The 13,476-nt window shown below is 47.8% G+C and overlaps 1 protein-coding gene across 2 annotated transcripts in view; it reads left to right on the forward strand.

The window, feature by feature from the left end:
• Positions 1-13,036, forward strand: part of DHX8 (DEAH-box helicase 8) — a 28,314-nt gene extending 15,278 nt beyond the window's left edge. For both annotated transcript variants that reach the window (XM_025861792.2, XM_025861793.2), the window contains 11 exons: positions 401-595; positions 903-1,088; positions 1,204-1,414; positions 1,796-1,977; positions 4,295-4,435; positions 7,195-7,350; positions 9,835-9,972; positions 10,460-10,588; positions 10,771-10,967; positions 11,412-11,591; positions 12,353-13,036. In XM_025861792.2, coding sequence (XP_025717577.2) covers positions 401-595; positions 903-1,088; positions 1,204-1,414; positions 1,796-1,977; positions 4,295-4,435; positions 7,195-7,350; positions 9,835-9,972; positions 10,460-10,588; positions 10,771-10,967; positions 11,412-11,591; positions 12,353-12,572 — 1,935 coding nt within the window. In that variant the 3' untranslated portion in view covers positions 12,573-13,036. The remainder of the gene's footprint in view (positions 1-400; positions 596-902; positions 1,089-1,203; positions 1,415-1,795; positions 1,978-4,294; positions 4,436-7,194; positions 7,351-9,834; positions 9,973-10,459; positions 10,589-10,770; positions 10,968-11,411; positions 11,592-12,352) is intronic.
• Positions 13,037-13,476: the final 440 nt, after the last annotated feature.

A 13,476-nucleotide genomic window follows, 5' to 3' on the forward strand; every position in this document is an offset into this window, starting at 1 on the left:
GCTGAGCTACCCAGGCGCCCCTTTCTACGCATGATTAAAAATAACTTAGACTATGGTTGTAATCCTACCATATGTCTATAATTGTGTTCCCTTTTTCTTCTTTAGTGTTAGAATGTAAGCATTAATTATTTTCTTCCAGAGTAATGTGTGGGAATTTTTTTTTAAAGATTTTCTTTATTTATTTGACAGAGAGAGAGACAGCGAGAGAGGGAATACAAGCAGGGGGAGTGGGAGAGGGAGAAGCAGACTTCCCGCTGAGCAGGGAGCCCGATGCAGGGCTCGATCCCAGGACACTGGGATCATGACCTGAGCCGAAGGCAGACACTTAACTGACTGAGCCACCCAGGCGCCCCAGTGCGTGGGAAATTTTTAATGACTGTATTTATACTGCTGCTTTCAGGCTGTCCATGACAATCAAATCCTGATTGTTATTGGAGAGACAGGATCTGGGAAGACAACGCAGATCACCCAGTACCTGGCCGAGGCAGGCTACACGTCCCGGGGCAAGATTGGATGTACGCAGCCCAGAAGAGTAGCAGCCATGTCGGTGGCCAAAAGAGTGTCAGAGGAGTTTGGTTGTTGCTTGGGCCAAGAGGTAAGTGGGTAATGAAGCTGTTCTGGAAATGCCGGAAGAGAGTATATAAGCCCAGATCTCTCTCTCTAAAATGGGAATGGTACTATCTTCCTTCAGGTTTCTCCTGAGGGGGAGAGGGTTCTCATTGTCATCATTGATCTATTTTCAAGTCCAAGGCATATTTTACTTGAGGAAATCACTGCACATTTTGGTCCAATTCTTACCTGTTAAGATTGCAGGTAACATTCTGACTGGGCTGAAGTCTTGCCTGGTGATTGCAGAAAGGAGAGGTTTGTGTCTGAGGTTTTCAGTTTCGCTTCTGCTTTAGGTGGGCTACACCATTCGATTTGAGGACTGCACCAGCCCAGAGACAGTGATCAAGTACATGACAGATGGGATGTTGCTCCGAGAGTGCCTGATTGACCCTGACCTCACACAGTATGCAATCATCATGTTGGACGAGGCGCACGAGAGAACCATTCACACTGACGTGCTCTTCGGATTGTTGAAGAAGGTAACTAGGTGCTCTTTGGTGACCCTTCCACTGTTGGGGACTGAGTCCTGGGAATCGGATTTGAGTCTGCCTTTTTGCTTTAGTCCTTCTTATCCACGTTGTGTTTCCCTTTTAGACGGTACAGAAACGGCAGGACATGAAGCTGATTGTCACCTCAGCCACGCTGGATGCAGTGAAGTTTTCTCAGTACTTCTATGAAGCGCCCATCTTCACCATCCCAGGTCGAACATACCCAGTGGAAATACTGTACACAAAGGAACCTGAGACAGATTATCTGGATGCCAGCTTGATCACCGTCATGCAGATCCACTTAACAGAACCACCAGGTGGGAGGAAAGAGCATTTTCCCCTCTTAGGCCAGAAGTCCTGACGCAGGTCGATTTCTCTCATCTTTTCAAAAATGCCTTTTAAGTATCGGTCTCTCTGTAAGCCTAAGTCTTGCATGTTTGAAGTGGTGGCAGGGTTTAAATGCGTCTATTTAAATATAGATACACACACACAAACATAGATACAAATTTTTAAAAATTAAAAAAATATTAAAAACAACACCCTAAAAATGAAAAACCGAAATAAAAACGGACAGATGAAAACCGCTTGATTTATTAGAGGTCGGAATAGGAGTGTGTCTTTCATCGTTTGGCATTCTTTTCATGTCACTGTGGCCTTCTATGGAGCACACACACAGGACATCAGTGTTCTCTTCTTAGGTGATATCCTGGTCTTCCTGACTGGTCAAGAGGAGATTGATACCGCTTGCGAGATCCTCTATGAACGAATGAAATCCCTGGGACCGGATGTTCCAGAGCTGATCATCCTGCCAGTGTACTCTGCTCTTCCCAGTGAGATGCAGACCCGAATCTTTGACCCGGCTCCTCCTGGCAGCAGAAAGGTAACAGCGGGCAGGGATGAAGCTTCCGTGTGCTCTGGAACCACACGGCGTGTGCGCCTGGCCCTAACGGGGATTGCCTAAGGTGCACACAAGCTTTGTTTTTTTATGTCTTAGAGAACAGTCCAACCAGTTAAGGAATAAGGATCTTGTATGTAGCCCCAGCCCCTCCCCCTCTCCTCTATTGGACAAATACTGAGCATCTACCAGGCTTCCGGGTACCCACCAGGGCTGCGGTATGAGGCCAGGCCTCTCTGCTGTGGGGCACTCACTGGTAGACAGGCTTTGAACGTATGGCGTGAAAGAGCTGCTGGGGCTGTGGATCCCCCAAGGCGGGGAGCCCCTTGCTCAGAATTCTTAGAGGAAGTAAGGATCTGAGCTCGTCCTGAAGAGCACGTGGCTGTTCCTCTAGGCAAGAAGGGCAGGAGGACAAGCATTCTGAGAGGACAGCCTGTGATGGCCTCGGGACAAGGGAGTGTGGCCGTCTCAGGAGGCTGCGTCCTTCTAGCAGCTGGAGCTCACTGCGTCGGTGTGCATACGAGACAGTGGGAGAGGAGACGGATGGGTTTTTTTAAATAATAGCCTTACTGAGATATAATTTACATACCATACAAATCATCCCTTTAAAACATACAATTGGGTGGCTTTTGGTATATTCACAGAATCGTTTGACCGTTAATTGCCATTATTGATGGTAATTAATCATAACCATTAATCACTAGTTAATTTTAGAATAATTTCATGACCTCCAAACAAAACCTGGTACCCCTTAACAATCACCCCCCCATTCACCCCTCTGCTCAGTCCCTGGAAACCACTAATCTACTTCCTGTATTTCTGGATTTGCTTATTCTGGATGGAATAAGACTCCAAGTCATATGAATGGAGTAATATAATTTGCAGTTCTTGGTGGCTCGTTCCTTTCACTTAGCATGTTTCCAAGTTTCATCCACATTGTAGCACGTATCAGTACTTCTTTTTTTTTTATTGTCGCACAGTATCCTATCATAGAATGATATTCTACATCCAGAATGTGGATGTACCACATTTTTGTTTTTCCATTCACCAGTTGTTGGGTATTCGGGTTGTTTCCACATTTTAGCTTTTATGCATAATGCCGTTATGAGCATTTGTTTACAAGTTTCTTTGCGGACATATGTTTTCATTTCTCTTGAGTACATACCTAGGAACGGAAGACAGATGAATTCGAGTAACACTGAAGCGTTAGAATGGATGAGCCATAGTGGGTGCCTGGAGGTGCAGGGGAGAAGGGCAGGGAGAAGTCAGGAATGACTCCCGGTTTTCTGGCTTGGACAGCTGGTTGGAAGAGGGTACCGAGGAGGGAAACATGGAGGAGGAACAGCTTTGGGGAGGGGAAGGATGGCGATTCCTCCTCTGTTCTTTTCCTGATGATTGGACTTCTCTTTTTTTTTTAATATTTTTTAAAGATTTTATTTATTTGAGAGAGCACACAGAGGGAGAGTGAGCGGGAGAAGCAGACTCCCCGTGGAGCAGGGAGCCTGAGGCGGGGCTTGATCCCAGGACCCCGAGATCATGACCTGAGCTGAAGGCAGACACTCAACCGACTGAGCCATGCAGGCGCCCCATGGACTTCTTTTTAAGAGGGCTCTGCAGCTCTGTGGCAGGTGGAAGTCTTTCAGGGCCAGTGAGATGCTGGCATAAGGCGGGATGTTCTGGTGCTTCCTCGCAATGATTTTTCCAAGTGATTGTGTTTTATTAGCTGAAACTCTGGGTGGAAGAACAGTGGCAGTGCCAAGCCGAGACCAATAATCTTCTAGATCACACATACTGCTGCATACACACAAACCGTGAAATTCCTCTGCTGCCTCGTTCATTTTATGATCAGAAAAAAAAAAAGCGTGCATCTCTCTCTTGTTCCACATACACAACAGCCCATTTTGTAGTCCAGATGTCCCCATGGGGGAAGAAAAATCTCATTTTGCGCTGGTACATGTGATGCCAGGAAACCTCTGCTTTCCCAGGGTGCAAGAAAATTAAAATTGTAGTAATCAACATTGGATCTAGAAAATGAGCTCTGTAGCCATTTGCACCAAATGAAATTGGCTTTGATTGGCCTTTGCTTTTTCCTGTTCCACTTCTCCTCTCAGGTACCACCCAGTCCCCATCTTGACCTTTAGGATGAAGGTGCTGCCCCTTCCACCCATTTGAGGCCCAACAGATTAAGTGCTATCCAATCATGTGGAGAGGCAGAGGGTGGCACAGACCTTCAGGAAAATGTCTGAGGTCAGATGTCCTGATTCACACCTCGGGGCTGAGCCGCTGTCCCTCTTGTCTGCAGGTCGTGATTGCCACCAACATCGCAGAAACCTCACTGACTATTGATGGCATCTACTATGTGGTGGACCCTGGGTTTGTGAAGCAGAAAGTTTACAATTCCAAGACCGGCATCGACCAGCTCGTGGTGACTCCGATTTCTCAGGTATGGCAGCTTTTACCCACAGCTGTCCTGAAAAGCCTCATTAGGACTTTTAAATTTTTTATGGTTTTGTATTTTGAACTTGCTTGTTTTTTTTTTTTTTTTTAAAGAGCTATTCCTTTTTTTTCTTTTTTGAAATACTGAGCCATAGACATTTGAGATAGTAATAATTCATGAAATGTTAATTTGTTTCTTTGGTAATTGTGGAATAATTTCCTGCCCAAATTATATTTAAAAATGAATAACCTGATCAGCCTTTTTGAGAGCATTTTGGCTACAAGGTGTCCAACATTTAAAAGTTCATCTTTTGAATGTAATGGTTCCACTTGCAGGAATACATCTGAAAGTTTAGTAAGCATGCGTCTGAAGGTAAGGGAAAAGGGTGTTCACTGAAGCGTTATTTATATGAAAGGAAACCTAGGAAAATTCTAAACAAACTCCAAAAGGGAAGTCATTTCATAAAATATGGTATATCCTCGCCATAGAATGTCGTATGGCGTTAACATGGGGGTGTGCATCCATATTTAATGACATATAATTATGGTGTGTTATTCGAGAAAAGTGATCTGAAACATAGCGTGTAGAATCCAGCTTTTGTTTAAAAATAAATGGTGCGCGCCGTGTACAGTGTGTGTGTGTGTGTGCGCGCATGCGTGTGTGCATGTGTGTGCGTGCGCGCCCGAGACAGCGTGTAGTCGGCCTGGTAGTCGGGTTATTTGTTGGTGGACCTGCTGGTTACTGTGCTGAGGGGTGAAGTGCATTTTTTCTCCTTATGCTTTTATATATTAATGTTTTGTAAGAGGGATGTGTGACTTTCATAATCCATCAAAATCAGAAGGCTATTGTCATTTTGAACCTTTAGTAATGCTAGCCACCACGTGCAGAGTGCTTACTAAGTGCCAGGCACAAGGTACTTGCACACACGTGAACTCCTTGCATTCTCGCATCCATCCCTGGTGGTGGATGTTGTTTTTACCCTCATTGCACGGATGAGGAGGCACAGAGGGGTGAAGTGACTTGCCTAAGGTCACACAGCTGGTGGAGCCAGGATTTGAACCAGGGCGGTCTGGCCCCTGCATGTACGCTCCGTACCATTTCTCGGGCTGGTGCATGCAACTCACAGTGATTGAGAAATGAGCTACACTCGTCCTCTCTCATTTGGAGAGAGACATCCGTAGAATGCCGTGGAGTCGGCCACTGTATGTGATTGCAGCCTGCCTCTGTGTGCTTAGTGACTTTGCATACTCTATCTATCCTTTGGTTTGGGGCTGGAATAGGAATTTGTAAAATCCTGATGCCATTTGTAAGACAGATGGTTTTGTCAGCAAATGGCCCTTTTCAGATTTCCATTCACTGTTTCCTAGCAACCTATGGCTAAACTTAACGTATTTTTTTAATTTAAAAATTAGCCCTCAGGGCACCTGGCTGGCTCAGTTGGAAGAGCGTGGGACTCATGAACTCAGGGTCGTGAGTTCTAGCCCCACATTGGGTGTAGAGATTACTTAATTAAAAAAAAAAAACTTTTTAAAAATTAGCTCCCCTCTCCCCTAAGTAGCGCAGAGAAGTATTACATTATTTTGGGGAAAGAGGAGAAAAAATTTTAAATTGCTCGTAATTCTCCTACCACCCCTGTCATCATTTTGATGCTTTTCCTGCCCATCTTCTATTGTTTGTTTCTTTCTTGTTTGCAATCTAGTAGTCTACTAAGTGTGTGGTTTTGTGTATTTTTTGTTTAAATATTTAATTTTCTTGATTATTATGGTCTAATAATGTTCAACATCAGATCTTTGATAAAAGTCAATAGAACTGATCTGCAAGCCTACCATGAGAGTTAGCCACAGTTTTAGGGCATTTTGTCCTAGTTTTTCCTTCTGGTAGTTTTTTGTTTTGTTTACAAAATTAGTATTGTTCTGTAACTTGCTTTTTCACCTGTGTGCATGAACATTTCCTTCTGTTATTGAAAGTCTCAAGCCTGATTTGGGAGGGGCACCTGGGTGGCTCATTTGGTTAATGTCCCGCTCTTGGTCTCCGGTCAGGTCTTGGTCTCAGGGTCGTGAGTTCAGTCCCTGCGTTAGGCTCCATGCTGGGCCATGAAGTAAGTGGAGCTCATGATTCTTTTGTAAATGGAGCCTACTTACACACACACACACACACACACACAAGCTGCAGAGTCATCGCTGATGTGATTAACATATCATTTCTTTTTTTAAAGATTTTATTTATTTATTTGACAGAGAGAGACACAGCGAGAGAGGGAACACAAGCAGGGGGAGTGGGAGAGGGAGAAGCAGGCTTCCCGCCGAGCAGGGAGCCCGATGCGGGGCTCGATCCCAGGACCCTGTGACCATGACCTGAGCCGAAGGCAGACGCTTAATGACTGAGTCACCCGGGCGCCCCTAACATATCATTTCTTTAGTTCACTTACATTTTTGGTCACGACTGTGGGGATGGTATTTTTCATATTGCGTTATGCTTTTTTCTTTTATATTGTGCCACACTATTTTGAATGTGCATTTCTACGATCTTTACAATCTTTCTTCCATTCACGGTGCTAATATTTGCCTCACTTGAACAAACTTTCCTGAAATGCTGAGGGGATGGTGAGAGCACTGATAGTCTTGGAAATGGTCCTAAAGTAAGTGAAATAAACCTCATTTCAGGTTTTGCCAGCTGCCCAGTACCCCCCTTTTAGTCGATTTCCTGGGCAAAGCTGTTGAGCAGTGTTTAACAGATATGTTACTTTTATATGCCCACCCCTCTAGGCTCAGGCAAAGCAACGAGCTGGCAGAGCCGGGAGAACAGGCCCAGGGAAGTGTTACAGGCTGTACACCGAACGTGCCTACCGAGATGAAATGCTGACCACCAACGTGCCGGAAATCCAGAGGACCAACCTAGCAAGCACAGTGCTCTCGCTCAAGGTAGAAATCACTGTCTTGTTAGAATGGGCTGGTGGAACAGTCCAATCGTATGTCCATAGTAAATGAACGTCAGTTTTATGAACCTTGTTAAATACTTTAGTAACCTCGTGGAACCAGTCCCTTTGAATGGAATGCAAATGGCTGTGGTAACAGCCTCTCCACCGCGGGTCTGGGGCTAAGTTGGCATGTCTGCTGTGAGCACACATTTGTTTCTTACCCTCATAACCAGCAGGGTATTTGGTTATAAAAGAGTTTAGTTAGGAGCAAAGGATATTAGAAAAATCTAATGAGTGCCAAACCGTGGACAGGCACACTTCCTTCAACCCCGATCCAGTTCTCCTCTTTGAGAATGGAAGCGAAACTCCCAGTCCAAAAACTTTGCAAGGAGACTATCAGTACAGGTTTCAGACTGACCCTCTTGGGGCTGGGTTTTCATTCTGAATCATTGCTCTTCCTCTCTCGGTCCCCAGTGAGGACCCTCATTCTCTTTTGGCAGGGGGGGCTGCATGAATAATTTCCCAGCTGATGAAATCCCCACCCCTGATGCTGGTGCTGCCCTGGGGCACTGGCACTCTGCTGGTGCAGAGTGCTCTGTTGGAATGTATTATTCATCCACTGTAAGAGGGGCTGAAACAGAGCTCAGACCAGAAAACCCTGCTCCAGTCTCTGGAGTGAGAACGGAGAGGCATCTGTGGCTCAAACTTTGGCTCTGAGCTCTGTGTCCTTGGCAAATTTATCTGCTCAGCCTTCTGTTCTATATTCTCCTTCTTAGAAGTGGGCTAGTAACAGTATCTGTTGTGAAAATAAATGAGATAATACAGGTAAAGGCCCTTGGCACAGTGCTTGCTGATTGCTAACATAATTCCTTGTAGTTATTATTCATACAATAAGCAGTTATTGGACACCTGCTGTGTTTATGGTCATAGTCACTTTAGGGAAAAGAAACAGAAGGCTTAGGTCCCACCACACCCCACTTGTACACACTTGGATAGTGCATCACTCATCTGTTTCTTTGATTCATCAAATTAGCTGACAAACACATCAAATGCCGACTCTTGGCCCAGCACGCAGATTCCACTGCGTTACTGCAGTTTCTTGTCCGTGTGTCTCCCCGTCGTGAACCCTCCGAGGGCCAGGGCCCTATCTTGGTCATCTTCATATCCCTGGCACCTGACACGAGGCACTTCCTCTATGCACAGTAGAAATTTTGTATGCAAGAGACAGGACAAGCTGGTGTGTTGTCCTTTTTAAAAAAAATTTTGGTAAAATACACGACATACTATCCCTTGTAAGCTTTTTAAGATGTACAGTTCAGCGGCATTAAGTACTTTCCCAGGGTATGCAGCCATCACCACCATCCATTTCTGGAACTTTGTCATCATTCCAAACAGAAACTCTGTCCCTGTTACACTGAACCATCCCTCCTCCCCTCCTCCAGCCCCTGGTGACCATTAGTCCACTTCCTGGTCTCTGTGAACTGAATTTCCATGTAAATGGAATCCTGCAGTATTTGTCCTTTTGTGTCTGGCCTCTTTTGCTCTGCGTCGTGTTTTCATGGTTCATTGTGCTATAGCATGTGTTAGAATTTCATCCCTTTTTAAGGGTGAATAATACTCGTGGCGTACCTAACACTGTGTTTTGTCTGTCCCTTCATCTGTTGGTGGATATTTGGGTGGTTTCTGCCTTTTTGGCTATTGTGAATAAGGCTGCTATGAAAATTAGTGTACAAGTATCTGTTTGTGTCCCTCCTTTCATTTCTTTTGGGCATATCTAGACGTGGAATTGCTGGATCATATGGTGATTGTATGTTCAACTTACCGAGAAATCACTGGTTTACGTTGCCGCTGGCAACGCATGAGGGTCCTTATTTCTCCACATTCTTGCCAACCCTGGTTCTGTTCTTTTCCTTAATATAGCCATCCTGGCGGGTATGAAGTGGTATCTCATTGTGCTTTTGATTTGCATTTCCCTAATTACCAGTTCTGTTGAGCATATTTTCATGTGCTTTTTGGCCATTTTTATAACCTCTTTGGAGAAATGTCTTTTCAAATCCTTTGCCCATTTTTATTTACTCGTATTTATTTATTTATTTATTAAGATTTATTCATTTATTTAAGTAATCTCCACACCCGGTGTGGGGCTCGAACTCACAACCCCGAGATCAAGAGTTGCAGGTTCTTCCGACTGAACCAACCAGGCGCGCCCCCCCCGCTTTGCCCATATTTAAATTGTCATCTTTTTGGTGTTGAGTTGTATTTACATTTACTCTGAAGGAGCAGTTTTTAAAGTTTCCCGAGAAAGTATATGCTTTCTACTAGTCTGAGTGTTTTGTGTGGCCCAGCCCTGGAGGTGACTGCTAAGCTTGCGGATGACTTCCTACCTGCAATAGAAGAAACAGGAAAGAAGTGTACAAGGACTGTCCCTCCCCGTTAACGCTGGCAGGCCTCACCTTCCCATCACACAGTTCTTTCCCTTCTCTTCTAGGCCATGGGCATCAATGACCTGCTGTCCTTTGACTTCATGGATGCGCCTCCAATGGAAACCTTGATCACAGCCATGGAGCAGCTATACACCCTGGGGGCCTTGGATGACGAGGGCCTGCTCACTCGCCTGGGCCGCAGGGTAGGAGCCAGACTGAACTTCCGGTGCTCTTGGGGAGAGTCCCTGGCCAGCCTTCCGTACTCTTTGTTCTGTGCAAAATCAAACTCTGAGGCCCTCGATCAACTTTGAGTAGAATTCTAGATGCCTGTTTTTAAACTGGATTTTCCCCTATCCGTTAAAATTATTTCTTTACAGAAAAAGCAATTCTGTCCAAAGTCAGTTTTACTTCAGGATCCATGACTGAGTCTAGCCTTGATTTTGAAAGATGTCTGCAAAATTCCCGTCTACCCCAATAGTAGTTATGTTCTTGGTCACATGCATTTCGTTGAGGTTTATTTGGGAAATTAAAAAACAGCATTGTTCTGATGGAGACCAGCAACTCGCATCATCATGCAGGGGTAAAGGTCCTGTGGGCTGGTACCCACACGGACCGTGCAGTGGCTGCCGCTGGTCCGTACGGTGGCGTCTTCCGAAGGGCAGCAACTGTAGTCCCTGCTTCTCCCTCTAGATGGCAGAATTCCCTCTGGAGCCGATGCTGTGCAAAATGCTGATCATGTCCGTGCATCTGGGCTGCAGCGAGGAGATGCTGACCATTGTGTCCATGCTGTCAGTGCAGAACGTCTTCTACAGGCCCAAGGTAGGGAGGTCAGGCTCACGTTCAGGTACAGGGTGTGGTGACGTTGGGTTACATCAGCCTTTTGCCACCCGCAGTGCTTCATGTGGACACTCGACAGGGCCTGGTAGGACTCTCTGCAACTGCTAAGTGCTCACTTAGTAGCTGTTGGACAGAAAATGATCCTCCGCCCCACCTCTTGGCAGGATAAACAAGCCCTCGCAGACCAGAAGAAAGCCAAGTTCCACCAGACCGAAGGGGACCACCTCACCCTGCTGGCCGTGTACAACTCCTGGAAGAACAACAAGTTCTCCAACCCGTGGTGCTATGAGAACTTTATCCAGGCTCGCTCCCTGCGCCGGGCCCAGGATATTCGCAAGCAGATGTTAGGCATAATGGACAGGTGACGTCCGGCGACTTGTCCCGTGTCTGAGTGGAGCCTGCTTGACTCTCCTGTCTGTTCGTCTCTCTGTCTCTCTGTGCACCTGAGAAGTTAAAGGCTCCTCACATACGCCTTTTCCTCCAGCTCTTCCATCTTTGTTGTACCCATCCCCAGGCAAGGCTACAGCTGAGAATCACTTCAGAAAGTTCCTAAGAAGGTTACTTCTGAGTAATTGACAAATGCTTTGTTTATAAGCATCTGGAACATTATAGGTTGAATGGAATAAAATGTCTGGCTCTTTCTGCATCCGTCTTGCCCACTGTAGAGCTGCCCCTGTGGTGCACGTAGGGCTGGACTCTGGGGACCCAAGGTGGGGGTGTTGGGCACCATCATTCCGGAAGATAGAGCCTCTGATTGCAGAGTAGTCTCACATCTTTATCCTCTCTTGATCTCTTCTCCTGCTAGACACAAGCTGGACGTGGTCTCCTGTGGCAAGTCCACGGTGCGAGTGCAGAAGGCCATCTGCAGTGGATTCTTCCGGAACGCTGCCAAGAAAGACCCGCAGGAGGGCTACCGGACGCTGATCGACCAGCAGGTGGTCTACATCCACCCTTCCAGCGCTCTCTTCAACAGACAGCCCGAATGGTAGGTGGGCAGGACGCGGGGCCGGGGGCCGGCGTGGGCAGAAAGGACCTGCAGCCGTCCCAGCACTTTGCGTTCAGGTCTTCGCCCAGCCCATCACTATCTCCTCTAACACCGCTTCCGTTCTAGAGCGGCAGAAGCCTGACGTAGGTGCAGTGTCAGGCCCGTTCGAGAGAAATAAGATCACAGGAGTGAGAGCCTAGGAGGATCTAGAGATCGTCTAGTGAGACGGTTTAAACAAATTTTTTTTAAGTAGTACTTAGAATTTTATGCACCCTAACGTCAAACTGCGGTAAAACCATGGTGGTGTCATGCTAGGAGGGGTTGGAGAGGAGAACCTTGCTGCTTGGCCTGCCCCAGCCCCTGGGGCAGCCCCCGGGGCGCCTCTCCAGGGCCCCAGAGTTCTGTGGAGACGGCCTGAAAAACCACCCTCCCATCCCACAGAGCAGGAAATCCAGGTCCAGAGAAGGGGTGTGATTGGCTTCGTGTCACTTAACTAGTTAAGAGCCAGGACTCGTGAGAGCCAGGACTCGTGAGAGCCAGCACTAGAACACATCCTGACAGCTTTCTCACAGTTAGAGGCAGGCAGCTCCTTGGCGTTGGAGCGAGGCTGTCGTAGACAGAGACTGCAGCCTCCTGAGGGGCCCCACAGGGGAGGTACGGGGGTAAAGTGCGAGCTCAGCTGAGGGCCGCCAGGGGGCCATGGGGACCGTGGAGTGGGGCCTGCACGGGAGGCTGCAGCCGCCTTTCTGTCCCCCGCTCAGGGTGGTGTACCACGAGCTGGTGCTGACCACGAAAGAGTACATGCGTGAGGTCACCACTATCGACCCCCGGTGGCTTGTGGAGTTTGCCCCGGCCTTCTTCAAGGTCTCCGACCCGACCAAGCTGAGCAAGCAGAAGAAGCAGCAGCGCCTCGAACCCTTGTACAATCGCTACGAGGAGCCCAACGCCTGGAGAATATCCCGGGCCTTCCGCCGGCGCTGAGAGCCGGGACCCCCCGTCCGTTGTGCGGCCGTGGCCCAGGGCGGGGACTCACTCTCGTGGGGGAAAGCTCGTCCTGAGGGTACGGCTGTCCAGTGACTGTCTTCCCTGGGCCTTTTCTAAACTTGACTCTTCTTCCCTGTGGTAAAATAGAAACAGAGATTTCTGCCTGGTTCGACCAGAGCCTCCAGCCCCTACCACCTCAAGGCACGGTGGTGTGGCTCACGGCCGACGAGGGAGTACAGGGCATCGTCTCCATGAAATGGGCAACTCCTGTCGTCCTAGGATGGGAAGGGGAGTCTCGAGCATCTGACCCCCAGGCGCAGTGAGGGCCTGATGCCCTAGCTGGGACTCTGGAGGAGGGAGCCACGAAGCTCACTGCCAGTGTTGGCCCCACTTCCCGCCCCTGTCCAGCCCCTGTCCTGCTCAATCTCCTAGAAATATTTATTTTCTTAAGGAAACACAAATGGTTTTCTGTGGCCGTTTCTTCTAGCTGGAAGGTTAGGATATTGGCCCGGGCTCAGGGTGGGGAGATGGGTGGCTTTGGCGCACGTGATGGAGAGTCACCTGTAACTAGAGCTCTGGGCCTCGTGGGGCTCAGAGGTGACGCATCACCCAGGCCTGCAGTCCCATCTCTTGATACCCGCGCAAGACCGGCTCTGCCACACGGCCCCGTGATTAACCGCATCCACTGCCCTGGTCTGGGCGCCTCAGTGGTCAGATGCAGCACACTGAATACAGAATGCTCTCCCGGGCTACCTCCTCTGCACGCCACCCAGGGGGTGGTGCGTCCTTTCTCCTTTTGAAACATGCAGGCGACGTCACAGCTTTTATTTTTTTCCCCCTGGGGTCCTCGATGGGCTTTAACAAAGGCTTTTTCTGGTCAAAGCCTCTCGTCCCCCACCAC

This window comes from Callorhinus ursinus, unplaced genomic scaffold (assembly GCF_003265705.2).
Source record: "Callorhinus ursinus isolate GAN/ISIS: 27379988/994484 unplaced genomic scaffold, GSC_fseal_2.0 scaffold102, whole genome shotgun sequence".
NCBI lineage: Eukaryota > Metazoa > Chordata > Mammalia > Carnivora > Otariidae > Callorhinus > Callorhinus ursinus.